General features: G+C 34.6%; 2 protein-coding genes and 1 long non-coding RNA gene across 5 annotated transcripts; 1 reads left to right on the top strand and 2 right to left on the bottom strand.

Annotated features, from left to right (window-relative positions):
* Positions 1–499: 499 nt before the first annotated feature.
* LOC123213805 lies at positions 500–1,621 on the bottom strand. The gene is made up of 3 exons (XR_006501751.1): positions 1,482–1,621; positions 1,337–1,399; positions 500–1,136 (listed from the first exon to the last, which is right to left on the bottom strand). It is a non-coding gene; the product is annotated as an uncharacterized LOC123213805 (long non-coding RNA).
* LOC123213799 (GDSL esterase/lipase At5g03820-like) lies at positions 1,447–3,773 on the top strand. The gene is made up of 5 exons (XM_044633389.1): positions 1,447–1,896; positions 1,985–2,115; positions 2,206–2,439; positions 2,664–2,919; positions 3,354–3,773. Exons 1-5 carry the CDS (start codon positions 1,656–1,658, stop codon positions 3,545–3,547), a joined length of 1,056 nt encoding a protein of 351 aa, XP_044489324.1. The 5' UTR covers positions 1,447–1,655; the 3' UTR covers positions 3,548–3,773.
* LOC123213787 (E3 ubiquitin-protein ligase UPL7) lies at positions 2,514–15,009 on the bottom strand. 3 transcript variants are annotated; one of them, XM_044633363.1, is made up of 15 exons: positions 14,911–15,009; positions 14,681–14,803; positions 13,638–13,878; positions 11,397–11,989; positions 10,204–11,190; positions 9,798–10,132; positions 8,739–9,017; positions 8,366–8,618; positions 7,371–7,541; positions 7,159–7,251; positions 5,469–5,576; positions 4,941–5,057; positions 4,497–4,586; positions 4,261–4,364; positions 2,514–2,932 (listed from the first exon to the last, which is right to left on the bottom strand). In XM_044633363.1, exons 1-14 carry the CDS (start codon positions 14,932–14,934, stop codon positions 4,281–4,283), a joined length of 3,498 nt encoding a protein of 1,165 aa, XP_044489298.1. In that variant the 5' UTR covers positions 14,935–15,009; the 3' UTR covers positions 2,514–2,932; positions 4,261–4,280. The 3 variants fall into 3 exon arrangements, 2 of the variants coding, with proteins under 2 accessions (XP_044489298.1, XP_044489310.1); XM_044633375.1 differs by lacking the exons at positions 14,681–14,803; positions 14,911–15,009 and having other exon boundaries at positions 11,397–11,994; positions 13,638–13,771; XR_006501747.1 differs by lacking the exons at positions 2,514–2,932; positions 4,261–4,364 and having other exon boundaries at positions 4,546–4,586; positions 8,376–8,618.
* Between the last annotated feature and the right edge of the window lie 1,305 nt (positions 15,010–16,314).

Genomic DNA, 16,314 nt, shown 5'->3' with positions numbered 1-16,314 from the left:
AAATTCAAGAATATTTAAGTAAATTAATATATTTTTTTTTTTAAATTTTTTTAACTTGATCTCCAAGATAATTTATTTTGGAAATGATCTTTTAATTTTAATAATAAAATATTTTTTAAATGAAAGGTTTTACGTTTTCTCTCCATCCATGTTTAGTTCACTGTTAATTATTCTTAATACCAAAAATACCCTTAAATTCGATTATATAAATTTTTTTCATTTTCACTCATCTTTACTCAACTCGAACTTGAATTTAATTCATTTAATCTGAATTCAAGAAACCCAGATGCAATCCAGATCTGGTAACAAGCATTCCTGATATTTGCAGCAGAGCGTATACAAAGAGTAGTATACAGTATTTTTTAATTAAAACTTTCCCCTGAAGTGCGTAGCCCTTATATAGATTAATGTGAAATGGTAAGAAAATGCAAGTTTAGAGCGTGCGACTTAATTGAAGGTAGATATTTATATTAAAGGTTCAGGTAATTACACTGTGATGTTCAGGCTATCATCCATGATACCATTGAATTCAAAGGGTTATGTTTGAGTTCTTACATAATAAACGGATCACAGATTATTAAATAAGAACCCAGTGGGTCATTAACAAGTGAACTGCTAGATTGGGTTTGGGTTAAAAACGTACGCACCCACGAGGTTTGCCAAAAGAAACTGTTGCCCTAAATTCAAAAAACGATGACACCCAGTAAATCCTTTGGCCCTTAACTTCCATTTGTTGTAAGTTAACTAGCATTGACCTCTTAAATTCCACCTTACCCCTTACCCTTTTAGTAAAATTCCAGTTTTACCCCTAACATTTTGGTTATGAACATAATTGACCAGCTTCTTTGACCAACAAAATTCCAGTTGTATCGTCACCCTTACGAGTGATTATTTCAGCAAAATCTGTATGTTGAAATGAAGCTGAAGATGAAGTGTACAATATTTTATGATTATGTTGCTTCATGCTTGTCTACCACACACATATGCACGTTTGAGCTGACCGTATCGCCATAACAGAAAGCTAAATTATTATGTATCCCATTTACCACGGAGTTGAAAGGCATGTAACGCTCACCTTAATGGTGTATTGGATTTGTTTTCTCATTTCTGGGTTGCCACTTGCCACAACCATCAGCCTAAGTTAGCAAATGGACAAACAATCATTTCTCTCTAAGATATTTACCATAATTAATTATCTAAAATTATCAGAGCCTTAATGATATTTTCCCTGTAACAAATCCTTGGATTTAGATGGCCATGTACTATTTGTTCAACACACGATACTTGACACATCATGTAAAACGTGAGAGATGATGCCATTGAAAACAGAACTAACCTCTTGAGAAAGTAACTGAAGCTTTCACTAAATCCTTTTGTCATCTCCTCCAAAGCAAATTCACTATCAATAAACATAAACAATAACCGAAAATATTACAAATTGGTTAGCCTTTCAAAGATCAAAAGTAACAATGAGGACAAACCTTGGGTGGTGCTAAACATGCATGCTTTACAGGAAAGGCTCAGCTTTCTTGGAACCATACTCACCAAGACAGTTATATCTTTGACCAGAGCTCCACCTATTAAATTCATCCTTCAGTCCATTCACTACACTTCTGCAACTCCCTCTCTCTTGTTATAGCTTTTCAACAGAGAAAATGAAGTTCTCATGCAGGCTTCAGGGTTGGTTTGTGTTTCTTGCTATGGTAATCACATTTGCTAATGGCCAACCTGTTGTTCCTGCTCTCATCATTTTTGGGGACTCAATTGTTGATGTGGGAAACAACAATAACCTCAATACACTTATCAAGGCTAACTTCCCACCTTATGGAAGGGACTTTGTTACACACAGACCAACAGGAAGATTCTGCAATGGAAAGTTGGCTACAGACTTCACTGGTAAAACTTTTTCAAGACCTCACTCTCTGTTCTTTTTCTACAAGTAGTTTCCTTTCTCTAATGATGTCTTTGTGACATTGATGCACAGCTGAGTTCCTTGGATTCACCACATACCCACCAGCTTACCTTAGCCAAGAAGCGCAAGGGAATAGACTCCTGAGAGGAGTCAACTTCGCATCTGGTGCTTCCGGCTTATCTGACACCACAGCTCAGTTATATGTAAGAAACAGGATCCAAATCTCTCACTGATATCATGCAAGATTCTAATAATGCTACTCCACCTAAAAATAACACTTTCTGGTTTTGCAGAATACCATTTCATTGACTCAGCAACTTAGATACTACGGGGAGTATCAAACAAAAATAGTAAATCTGGTAGGAAAAGAAAAGGCCAATTCAATAATATCTGGTGCGATCCATCTGTTGAGTGCAGGGACTAGTGATTTTATTCAGAATTACTACATCAATCCCCTCATTAATAGAATCTACTCCCCTGCTCGGTTCTCGGACTTGCTCATGAATTCCTACTCTGCTTTTGTTGAGGTATCTCCTAATATCTGTACGACTCATAGACAGGTGTCTAGGCCTTCGTTTTCATATATAAATTATTTGCAAAGTGGAGAAAAACTTTATGACTTAATATACAGATGTGATTATTCTAAATGTGAATGTATACAGAAGCTCAAGATAATGCTTAAGATGATACAAAAAAGAAAAAAAGTACCCAGTCTTATTTCTCTTTGGTAACAAACTTTTCTTTCTGGCAGGATCTATATGGCCTAGGAGTAAGGAGGCTAGGAGTAACAAATCTACCTCCAATAGGATGTCTGCCAGCGGCAATCACTGTGTATGGAGCAGGAAGTAATCAGTGCGTCGCAAGGTTAAATCAAGATGCTACTTCATTCAACGTGAAACTGAACAATACATCTCAGAGCCTCATTAATAAGCTCCCCAGTCTCAAACTTGTAGTATTTGATGTTTACCAGCCTCTCTTGGACATGATCAATAGCCCTAGCGACAGTGGTATGTGCCTATTCTGCAAGTGGTTAGACAACATGTCACCATTAATAAAAAAGCACATTTACTTGTTAAGTAAGAACTTTAAGCCTATAGTCCATTTATTAATAATGGCAACACAATGGGTGAATTGAAAATCTAAAGATACATTGTCTTGAATTTTAGTTCTTTCCTAATTTTTATTCTATTATTATAAAGTAAAAGATCACCACCTATTCCTACCTTTTAAACAAAACACATTTTCCTTTAGAGTAATTGCATGTACACAAGTTTATTGGTGATATTCTCTTCATCCAAAGTCCAAAAGAAACACACAGATCAAAAAAGCATCACAGAATCCATTAAGCATGAATATAATCATATTCATATATTAACTATGCAGAAACTGATAAGTGTTTTTTCTTTTTTTTTAATATGTAAAATGGTACTTGATACTACAGGATTCTTTGAGTCGAGAAGGGCTTGCTGTGGAACAGGCACCCTAGAAACCTCTGTGCTTTGTAATTCCAGGTCTATAGGGACATGTTCCAATGCTACAAATTATGTGTTTTGGGACGGATTCCATCCATCTGAAGCTGCCAACAAGGTTCTGGCTGGTGATCTACTTGGACAGGGATTTGACCTCATCTCTTAAAACTTATTTATTACTATTTCAGCAGTATATTTTCTTAAAAACATATTTTACATATATATATTATAGAAATAGATATGTACTTCTGCAGTTTTAGTAAGACAGAATTGGACCCCCATAATGGGATATCTGTAAAGCCTCCTTGGCTAATCATATGACAGGGGCTGCTTGCTACTTCTACAATTTTATGTAGGATCAATAAGATAATTATGCTTAGCTCAATGAGTAATTTATATATTTAATTTGGGTTATGATTGCAACTGGAAGCAAATCACAAAATGATAATGACAATTATGACTGATCTGTTCTATTAATGTGCTAATATGCACACAGCTTTTACAATGCGTTTGCAACCTTAACTTTCATAAATTATTTTGTGAAATTCACAAATTTTGAGAATGTCTTTTTAAGAAAAAGAAAGATAAGTGAAAAAAATATTCTTTCAAACAGGCAATACATTCGATCATTTATTCATCTTATTTCCCTGATTGTAAGGTTCTGTATTTTATCCACAAGGCAGTTCCAATACTTGTATAGAACAGACTGGACAGAAAATAGCGGTTGTGCTTTGTGGTAATCCAATAAAATAACTAGAATTTCAAATGTGTAGCAGTTATAACCATTTCTTACTTGCTTTTTTTTTTGGGTAGTAATCACAACAACACGCATTCAGTGTAGAATTAGGATTTAGTAAGACAAATGAGAAACAAATTCACCTGAAGCAGAACTTGGATCCCTAAGAAAGTTCAAATCCTGCATTGGAATTAATTGCATAAAGAAGCTTTGTTCTCATAGTGCTTGAACGTTTGTAGGTTGGAAGCTGCAAGCACCAACAGAGCAGAGCACATGCATATGATTTAGGGGTAAGATGAGAGATGAAAGAGGCAATGAGAAATATCAATTGACTTGGTTTTAAGTTTTGCAATATATGTCACATCATGAGAAACAGAACCTTGAGAGTATTGTAGCAAGTAGAAGCTGATGGAAGCCGCTCCACATCCTGTCCACCAATTGCTGCCCAAAGAGAAGAATCACACGCAACCTGAATAATCGACCCAATCGGGATGTTGTTAAATGAAAAAGAGAGAGAGAGAGAAATGGCAGTGTCTCATTTCCTTAAAAGGCAATTCAGTCCACAATGCCTAAAATGAATAAGATAAGTATCAGCCTATTTAATCTACAATTCATTTGTATTGCACGGTGAAATTATGTCTTGCGTTAAATATAAATATAAAATTAAATGTTTATATCATTTGTCGGTTTTTCTATATACGAGGCATTTTACTGACAGGGGCAATGACCAACCTCAGAGATCCCAATGAGGAGCCAGATTGTACTCATCTTAACAAATAAATTAAACAACTTTTCTGTAGAAGCAACAAGATCAGGATTACACCTTATGAATAGTAAAAGATGGCTGCAAGTGTTTGAATCCAAGTAATGGAGCTCGAGAACAACTGGTCACAAATTTAAGCAACATACAGCGTTCTTTAGGTTCAAATCCCTCAATGACCTGCATTAAACAACCAGAAAAATTCATTGGAAACTTTAAATCAAGATCAGGAACTTTAAGTAAAATGTCCACAATCAAATGATCTTTATATTTGTCCAAATGGGTAACAGGATGTTAAATAAACTAGACAGTCAAATGCCAATGATGGTACACATTTACATCTCAATAGATACACAAGTCTTCATGCATAGATTGCTAATGCAGAGAGAACATATTAGAAGCATGAAAAGGTTCCAAATTAGCTTATATAATGCAAAAGGGAATCGGAAAGATGAATGAATCACTGGACTGGTACATAGAAGCTGAGTCCATGTCAAACCTAGCATAAGGAATTTCTTATTCTTATGGTAAAATATAGCACATGCACAAAAAGAATTGGATCATTAAACTTCTGCAAAGCAGGTGCAATACCTCCCAAAAGAGTTTAATAGTGCGACTCCCCTCCGAATAGCCACCAGTGTACTTTGTGTTATTTCTCAAATCATCTATGTCAATGTCATGATTTCCACCTGAAAGTAACTGAAAATTGCACTGTGCATCAGCATTTGACCAACAGAACAAATTAATGAAAAAGATTAGTCAAACAAAATTTAGCACCATCAAAAAAGAAATTCTAAAGAGAAGGAATTATGATCATTATACCAATCCAGTCACACTCAGAGCTATATAAGAACTATAAACCGTCCAAAGATGGAAAATTTCTGATTACCAAGACATAAACCCCGTTCCCGTTTGTTTATTAAGACCACCGAAAATCCACTTTTCACTAACTCCATTTCACCCACTGACCTTAGAAGGCACAATTTAGTCAGCCCTTTCCTTACCAGAGGTTCCCCCGCATACTTGAGAGTAGACTAGTTTTACAGTCCACACAATAAGAGAAAATAAATGGAGACAGTACCACTCAAAATATGGTATTGACTAAACTAGGCAGTAAGTAGTGTATGCTTAAGCAACATGCCCATTGCACAATCATTATGCTTTATCCCCCAGTAACCAAATGCATAATTGATTTTAAACTTCCCAGTGTAATTATAGGCACATAAACCAATTAAATATGTATTGATTAGAAAATGCTGCGAGTGAACTGCCAAATTGAACACAGGAGAATTAGCTCTCAGTCTGGTGCAGAAAGAAGGCCAAATTGACTTTTGATTTGCTTTTCAAGATCCAATAAAGCATGTGCCTCTTTTGGCTTGAAAGGATTCTGTAAAAGTTCATGAGTTCCTATGTTCATTATGCAATAAGACCTGTCACTCAAGAGCTGGATGGCAAGTTCAAGGGAGAATCCTTGAAGCTTCAACCGAGTGAACGATAGTCCATTTCAAAATCATAGTCCACCCTTCCAAGATTCCCAGACTTGGAAAAAAATAATGAGTTTTTGCTATAATCTTCACTATATTTCAATTACAAAAATAAAGAGAAAACATTCTATGTACAAGTAGAACAAGGAACAAAGAAAAAAAAAATTAAAATATGTCACAATTTTGTGTTACTGATTATGACTCCACAAAAATTTGATTAGATGCCCAACTTCTGAACCGAGGAAATAGCAGATAATAAACATATATATATTTCAAAAGGACTACACGTGGTCAATAAGTATAATAGTATAAAGTTTATTAGTATTAAAATAACCACTTAAGACCCCCAAGTCCCAACAGCAATCCTGATTTTATGAAAAATGAAAGATTTGAAATTGTTATATACAAGGAATATTTTTATTTTATGTTTGAAGCTGTATTTCTATCTAAAATAACTACTTAAGAATATAGGCAACATAGGTCAAAATAAAAGATACCTTTCTATCTGCACTAGTCACAGAGCAAACTAATCTAAAGACAAATATGCCACATATATGTTTCTAAAACTTCCATCTCTTTCCTGTCAACTTATGAGCAAGAGCAAAAGACTAATCGATATGAATATAGGTTCCTTTTAACTTCTGATCTTGACATCATTGTCATACCAATATTACAAAATTAGTGACAAACGAAGTTGAGTAAATTCAGTTCTTATTTATAAGCAACAGCACCAATGGTTCAATGTTATTAACAGATACGCAAAAAGAACACTAAATGCATTCATAAGGGGAAAATACCTGATTGAATTCACTTGCATTGAATAACTTTAACCAAGATGGCTGTATGAGATCTGTCAACCCTCTGTAAAATGCATTTGAGAAAGGCAGTATCTGCAATTTCACATTAGAAAAAAGAAGGAAATCTAATTATCACACAAGCAATTCATTTCCATATCCTAGTGTCAGAAAAATGAAGAAACATTCTTAACATTTCAGAACTAATTAGAGACCTGACGGTTGAGTTTATAATCTGCCATTGCATGTACATACTGCATCTTGTTCTCATTTGTCACTGATGTATCCTTGCCACCAGGTTTAAGCTCAATGACACGGTGTTTACCAAATGATTCTTCTGTAACAGTGAAATCAAGACAGAGCTCCTTGATATCACCTTCATAATGCTGTAGTAACAGAACCAATAAACTGTCACAATATAGGGAACTTCTAAAGTAAAAAAAATGCACACACAACCAAGCATGTGCAAAACTTAAACTGCAGAATAAATCCATATATTTCAAGAAAAAATGGAAGACCATACAAAGCTGACAAAGAATAAATAATGAAGATATATGATATAATAAGTCAAATGGTCCGGTCAATGATGCAGAATTGAACTTACACAAATCTTTAAAGAGTGTTCATAATATTTAAATTATAATGCTACACCTTTTTTTTATAATGATGAACAACTGAACTTGCTGGTCCTGTTAGTATATATTACACAAGATTAATGCAGTGTCCTTATTAGGAAGGTATTTTAGATTAAAATGGAAGCTTAGTCTCAGTTATTACTAACAATAAAACTACGCATATCCACTTTGAGTACACAAGTGGGTACACACTTAATGTGTGTCATCATGTGATTGAATTATTTTAAATTAAAGATAAAGTAACATCCAATCACATGATGACACACATAAATGTGTATCTACTTATATACTCAAAGTGGGTACGCCTAGTATTGCTCTATTATTAAATGGTGATAAAGTGATAGAGATCAACATCCTGTCAAAGTATCTTACCATAAGTAGATTGTTTGGAGAACAAATGTCACATGCAGCATCATCATCATATTTGCATCTTTACCAGTAGATTAACCTTATAGAGCTCAAAGCATATTCACAAATTAACTAGTGACGCCATAGCGGTGATTCAATGAGCAGCAAACAAGAATGAGTAAATCCATACAAATACAATCATAAAGTTATCCATCACAAGGATTTACCTTGGCATACATGAGATTCCTATAGAGCTCTGGATCAAGTGTTGACAGTTCATCAAGAAAGCTATATCGACCTAAAAGCTTTTGTACAAAGACATGTGAAAAGGTGTAATCAAGTAGTATTCCTTCGTAAAGTGCTTTGCCAACAACTCTTCCTAGGAATTCAAACATCTGGATACCATTCTCTAAATATCTTGCAGCTGCATTAGGTACTAGAAGTCCTTCGGAAGTTGAGGTTTGAGAAAATAGACCGTACCTTAGGCAATAGTATTAAAAAAAAAAAAAAAAGCTCATGAATAATTAATTAACATGTCTTCTGAAACAGCAAACGATACTGTGGGAAATCAAAATCAGAAAACCAGCTTGTAAAACTTACTCAGGAGAGAAGGCTGATTTTGATATATCAGTTAAAAACTCTTTTGATAGCCCACCATAGTCCAGACCAGCCTCTGGAAGGCCACATTCACTAACAAATGAAACGTGGATGGGTGACTTCAATCTCGATCCAAGGGAATTTAATTGTCTAAAGCCATCTTCAACAATATGACCTCTCCGAACTACAATTTCAATAGACCGAGAACCAGGTCCAGTCACTTCACCAGCCATTTTACGGGAGACTTTATCCATACCGATGAACTCTCGAAACATTTCAACTCTGTTAACAAATAAATTAACTCAAAAACAGTATTTGGCTAGTCTAAACAAAACTATAACTAGTTATCAAATCACTTAAATCAGCTTGAAAGCTTCAAAAGTCATTCATTATAAAATAAGTAAAATGGAATGTCACCTCTTACTTTCAAGATAATCAGACAGTAATGTTTTAAGTCTCATTATTCTAATATTAATAGATGATTGGCGCACATCTCTAAGGTAAAATGTGCCGGATAGGTGGTGAAGAAGCTAACAATTAACAAAATTTGGTATAAACAAAAAATTTCCAAATACACATGTAATAAAGTGATCATGGCTCATGCCACACAAAAAGTACATGCATTGTACATGATTTGCATTTGCAAAGACACAGATGGAGAATTCAGTATTGCAAGGACCACTAATACATGTTGCAATGAAAAGGAAACAATTTTTGAGTAATAATTTTCCTTTCCACTCACTACAATACATTCTTTACAGCAGATGTTGTAGTGAAGTTCTGAGAAATCCTTAAAAATACATTATGTACAAGAGGAATTTATAGATTTCACTGCATCCTGCATTAGGACTCCAAAGCCGACTCAGAGGTACGCAGTAAGCAGTAAGCTGTAAGCTGTAGGTTTTTTCTTCATAAAACTAACTCCCGTAGAACAAAGGATATTAAGAATGCATATCTAAAGAATACCCTGCTTAAAAGTTACATGATTCACTAGCAACTCTAGAAGTGTGGTGAGTTAGAGCAACCGAGTGGTGATGAAGATCTTAAGCTTGACTTACTAACCTTTCTTCAAATGGAAAGACATGGGGAGTAGTAGTGATAACAGACCCAATGCTTGGAACAGCGGAGACATCATCTGATTTTGTGTTAGCTGACAAAACTTCATGAGTTCTTGCAGCAACAGCAACTGGAAGCCGGCTTTCTTTAGCAGGTGATAGCCACAAAACAGGTGGGCAAAACCGGTGCCTGCAATCCCTTTCATAAATCAAATGCAAGCATCTGATTGCGGAATCCATTAGGGGCCTATTCTGATGACCAATACTTTGGTTCAAGCTATTATACACTAAGGTATTAAGCATAGATGCAATTCTTCGCTGCTGCTCCAGCGTGAATGGAACCTAACCCAAGTCACAAAATGCTAAGTAACATAATAACTCCAAATGGCTAGAAAAACCTATAACCAGTTTACCTGTTTCTCATAGAACTCTATGTCATCAAGAACTAACAGCAGGTGTGAATAGGTGGCACAGAACAGATGAAGCAGACATGACATATCTTTGGAAATTCCCAGTGGGCCTCGTCTCAAGGGTTGTACATCCCAGAAATCAGAAGATTCCTCACCTAACTGTACTGTTGTAGGTGGATCATCATAATTATCTGTATAATTAACCCCAGCCTGTGACTTCCCAGTAAGTTTATGCAATGCGTTAAAAAATTTATTAGAACCATCCTTATTGATTTGCTTTTGCTTTTGCTTTCTCTCTGAAATCCCATCTTTCTTGTTTCCTGAGCTTCTACTCGTAGAAACATTATTATCTTCACTAAAGTGACCATTTCCAGGAAAAATGGAATTTTCGAGTTGTCCCCATAGATCCACAAGATATCCAGGTGTAAAAGATAGTAAGTTAAGAACAGGAAAAGACCCAACTACAGGATTGAAGAGTGAAAATATTCTAAGCATGTAGGAGTAAAAATATGCAATGTCGAGCAAATCCAACTTCACAATGTACTTTGAATCATTCTTTGGTAGTGTTTCAGTCCCATGAAAACTAGCATCTGTTTTTGCAATTTCCAGAAGTTTTACAAGATGCCACCGCTGGCAAACAGGTCTAAGTAGGTCCATATATGTCATCTTTGAGGACCCACAAGAAGTCTCACCATATGAAACTGCACCAATTCTTGCTGCGGAAGTTTCAGTATTACCTTGAAGATCTTGATACTCATTTTTCATAAATTCAACTCTGTCAAACTGAGTTAACAAATTCTCTGCAAGAGTGATAACAACCTGGACATAGGATGCACAGTCCATAGAATTCACAAAGTCATTCTCACTCCCTGCAGCTAGACACATAATGTTTGCAAGAGCCCAACCAACAGATGGAATTTCTTTTGGAGAAAGGTGTTTTTCCAACTGATCCATCTCCTGCATCTCTTTGAAGATCTTATCTCTCAGAATCTGCCATCACCTGCCACAGTTTGATAAGTCTCCACATGTTTTGAAACATCAAAGCGAACAATGAAATCTCATTACCTTGAGAACATACTAATTAAAAATATGAATTAACGTCCCCTCAAATATTACATTCATTAGAAAATATTTCATCAGAACTTCAAATTAAAAGAGATTGCTGAATAGTTTTGTTCAATTTTAAAGAGCCTTACCAGCAAAACCTGGAAGCACGGAGACATAATAGACTTATGCTTCAGGGCAGGCATAAAAACAGCAGGTAGACGTTGAAGAAGCCAAGGAATTGTTAGTAGAAGCAAACAGTACTGCTCAGCTGCAGAATGCACATCCACTGGGCCGGGGCTAACAACAATATGGTCAATCATATGAAATGGTCTTACAGCTAAGGTTACTGCACTTGCAGTAATCAAGAATCTATCATCTTTCTGGACAGTACTGTTTACTTGATAAGAAGAAGGAACACTTAATTTTTCGAAGTATCGTCTAATAGATATGTACAGACCACTATGACAACTTCCCATAAATTGAACTAAATCCTTTACTGCCATGTCTACTTCCTGAATGGTATCATCACTAATGCACTTCCAGCCTTTCACATCAGTTAAGACAACGACAAGACGCAATGCAATGGAGGTGAGAACAACAATACGTTGATCCACTGGATAGGATTTATCACACTCTGAAAGAATAAATGAGCAGAGAGAAATCAGCTTCTTTGCTTGATAAGTCCATGTTCTTCTCTCTTCAAGTGTACCCACTGCCAGGGAGCAAACATTCTTCCTTGAATCTACACTTAAAAATATAAGATCAATAAATTAGTTATTTGTCAATGGATGTGATAAAATTAAAGATAAATTACTGAAAATGCATGGCATGAATCAGATGCTTGAACTTAAACAGAACAGATAACATCAAGCAGCTTTATGCTCTATAGTTTTCTTCCATAGTTTCTCTCACTCTGGTGTTCCTCCCATAATTTTATTTTAAAATCATACCAGTAAACAAAGAAAAATTTGCACTATTAAAGAAGATACAAAAAAAGACAAGCTGGTCTACAAATCATGAAAAGGTTCAAAAGCTATGCAAAATTATACTGATTTCAACTAGAACAGACAAAGACAACAGGTCAGAAAATAGAAAAGCCTCCAAAGATATATCATTAAAACTTCCCAGATTTTATTAAAAGGGAATTTTCCTAAAACTCTGAAGAAAAAGAACAGCAAAACGTTTCTTTATCCCATAAGAAACAAAATTATTCGCCACAAAAATCTGCAAATTCTCTTGTATCTTCCAATCCAAAGGATCCAATATAATTGCCATAACAGCAGAGTCCTAATTCCTTCAATTCTTGAGGGAAGAAACCATCAACAACAGAAGAAGCTCAGCAAATTGAAGAGACTCTCCATCATTTTAATATCAAAAAAAATTGAGGTTTCCGTATCTATGAGAAGAGGTAGCATCCACTGCACGCTCAATAGAAAGATTAGGCCCATGAAAAACCTGTAAAGCCTGGAAAAAGCTTACAAATAGCTGCATCACCCATCCAAATGTCTTCTCAGAATCTAATTTTCTCACCATTGTCCACCACTAGTCTGACATTAGGTAAAATGAAGCTACTGCCCTGGGAAATGCTTGTCCAATAACATCTACAAGAATTCCTAAACTACTCCTTTGGGGCAGTTTTAAGAATCCCAGGTTTGCCTTTAGTCACCATTTACAAAAGGGTATAAGCTTCCAAGGGGAATCTCTAGCAAAGCTTAATTCCTTTTAACAAGGTTTCCAATTCTTAAACCTCCTCCACAATAAGGCTGAGACCAAACTCCAGCTAACAATATTTCTCTCTTACCTTCCCCAACCCCTTCTCGTAAAAAGTCTCTCATGGCTTTTCCAACCTTTTAGTGCACACCCGAATAAGAACAGAAAGGAGGTGGGAAAAAAAAAATACACAAAAAGGATAAAAGCCAACTTCCCTCCTTTGGATAAACCATATGAAGTACAAAATGCTTCAACACCTTAATAATGTCAACAAAAAAAATTATCTTCATCACTAGATGAAAAAAATCAACACAATTAGTATTATCTATGAATTGCAAATGGGAGAATGACACTTCTCTATTATTACTTTTTTATATTTTCAAGGAGTTTCCAAAATATAAAAATAATATCGAAAAAGTAAGATGCCTGCTGCCAAACAACAATTGTAAGTTATGCTTTTTCTGATTTAGTCAATGAATTACATTCTCTATATAAAATAAAAACTTGAGGAATAAATAGGTAACCATAAAGGAAATTTGTCATTGCAAAAATCCAGAACTTTTTTTCTTTAATAATTAATAAAATCTAAAATCACATCAAAGTAACTCGATAATTGATAATAAGTATTGAAATTTATGAACAAAATAATGAAACAAAGTTAAGATTTAAAAAATGCATACCTTTGGAATTTATGCTTTCCAGCAGAATTTTAAAGCAACTCTGCATGCACTCTATGTCTCTGGGACTGATCTTCTGACGCTGAATTGATAAACACGTAATAAAGAAGAGAAAAGGCCTTAAAAGACTTCCAGAAATCCATGTTGCGGTGAGTACAACTGCCTGAGAATTCATCACAGTTTCCCATTCGCCTAGAAGCTTAATGGCCACCTTCTTTTTCACATAGTAGCACCTCCAAACACTCTAAAATTAATTTAAAAAAACAATGCTATCATCCCATTTTATGGATCTCACTTCATTTCTTGCGTAGTGTACATGCAAAAAGATACTAAATATTATTTAAATGTTGGATATACTATTGTTTGGGTTTCAAGTACAAACCATAAGTCTATATTGAACAAAGAAAGTTCCTGGCCAAAGATTTATCAACCAGAAAAGTGCAGAGTAGAGAAAACAAAACATGTTCCATCAGTATCATTTTAGATAAAATATTTCCCTTTAAATTTCACGAAGCAACTTTTATAAATATCCATTTTGTTGATCTGAGAAGCTTCACATCTAACAGTTGCTGCATTGACCACTAACAGCTTTAACCAAAAATAATTTCACAAAATACTAGCTTCTTTTTTTTTTTGGAACTTCTTTGTCGAGTTCAAAGAAAGTCAACCCCTATTTCTTTCACACACAATTGGCCATTGAATCATCCACTTTCAAAATACACCCTTTCTCAAAGCTCAAATCATCCACATAATTCAGAACCTAATGTTTAACAAATATTTTCCATAAAACCGTAGTTGAAAAGACTTTTTACTTTGCCCACTAAGTTAAGTAGTACCCGCACACACAAACAACTACTTTAACCAGGCATCGACAGCACAGATCAAAATTTTAACAGTAAAAAAAAGCATCTCAGCAATAACTGACGAAATGATAACATTATTTTGACCAAATGATTAGATGCACAACAATCAAAACCTAAAAACACAAACAGCAAAATCTGAAAAAAGAAAAAAAAAAAAGAGAAAGAAAAGGAAAAAGAATTGACCTGAGTAAATATTGCCGCCGCTGTAGCTCGTCTGGCATAGTTACGCAACTCTCTTTCCTGCGAGACCTTCTCAAGAAGCGCTTCTCTGGAAATCTCCTTGACACTCGCTCCTCTCAAGGACACCTGATCAATCAAAAGATTAAAGACTCAACAATTAGTCAAATTCCATAGCTAATTAGTATTATGAATATAATTAGAGGAAATTGAATTGGATCGAGGATAGAGAATACTTGATACTTGCGAGCAGGGTCCATGGAAGATCAAGCGAAGATCATCAAAGCATATTGATGAAGAAACGAATAATAATGTTTAGTTGTATATATATATATATATATATATTTTTTTTTAATTATTATGGGCTTCAATTTACACGAATATATAGAGGCCAAAAATCTTTTTCCCACCCAAGGTTTGATGTGATTACAACTCCCACAATCAACTTTTAAAAACCATCATTTTAAGAATAATATTAAAAAATAAATAATTCTTTATAGTTTTTTTTAAGATTTTAAAAACTAACAATTTTATTATTATTTAAAGTTTTTTAGTTTAAAAAATGTGACATTCCCCTCTCCCAAACTTAAGAGTTGTTTTCTTTATTTTTTGACCACTATCTCTCTCTTTGATGATCTTTTATTTTCTTTCTAAAAAGTTATCATCTCTCTAATATAATTGATCATTGACAAAGATGTTCGTTTTTTGTCAATTCTTTTAGAATAGACAAAAACAAGTGTTTTCATCGATTCTTTTAAAATCAACGAAAACGAGTGTTTTTATTGATTCTTCCAGATTTTGCCATATATGATTGGGTGATGCAATAAGTTTAAATAATTGGCATTTTTGAAATTCACATGTTATAAATCATAACTTCCTTGTTCATCACACTCATCAAAACCAATTGTGTCATTAATTTCCATTCACTTACATCAAATTGTGTTTCTAAGCATAAAACTTGTAATCCTAGAAAAATATAATCACCTATAACATGCTATCTTATACAATTTCGTAACATTATTACACCTATCCTTTTTTATAGGTGTAATAATGAAACTAGTAAAGACATACTTAGTGTAACAGGTCGATTGCTCTTATAACATTTTTTTGCAACACTTAGTTTAAACTCACAACTAAGTTAGCCTCCCTATCTTAGGTATCCAACCGAAATAATGAAATGTAGAGGCAGGAGCTAAAGAAGAGAGAGAAAATAAGCACAAAGTATGCAGAAAAAATAGTAGCAAAATAGAATGGAGAGTGTGCTGGAAAATGCAAGCTATGTTGCTTATTACTCGCTCTACAAATGAGTTGTACATTTGGTCTATTTACACACAAGGGAAAAAATTTTAAGTGAAATACCTAAATTCATGTCTCAATGTGAGAATGTCTAGAGTTGTGCACTGTGCAATGTGTTACCATGCCTTAAAAAAATCTGACAAAGTATGCGGAAATTTGGCTGGTTGTTGGTTTCAGTAGAATGGGCTGGTCTCCCCAAATGAGGTTGCTTTTGGGCTGTTTCTGTGCAGGCTGCGTGGGCTTTTTCTGTAGCCTCTGCAGATTGACTACTTCAAAAAACCGATATCCTGTAAAATTGTTAAAGCTTTGATCAGTCCCTTGTAGTTCAAATTCTTACATTTATA

This window comes from Mangifera indica, chromosome 1, assembly GCF_011075055.1.
Source record: "Mangifera indica cultivar Alphonso chromosome 1, CATAS_Mindica_2.1, whole genome shotgun sequence".
NCBI lineage: Eukaryota > Viridiplantae > Streptophyta > Magnoliopsida > Sapindales > Anacardiaceae > Mangifera > Mangifera indica.
The sequence above is the reverse complement of the archived record's forward strand: the minus strand, read 5'-3'. Positions and strand labels throughout refer to the sequence as shown.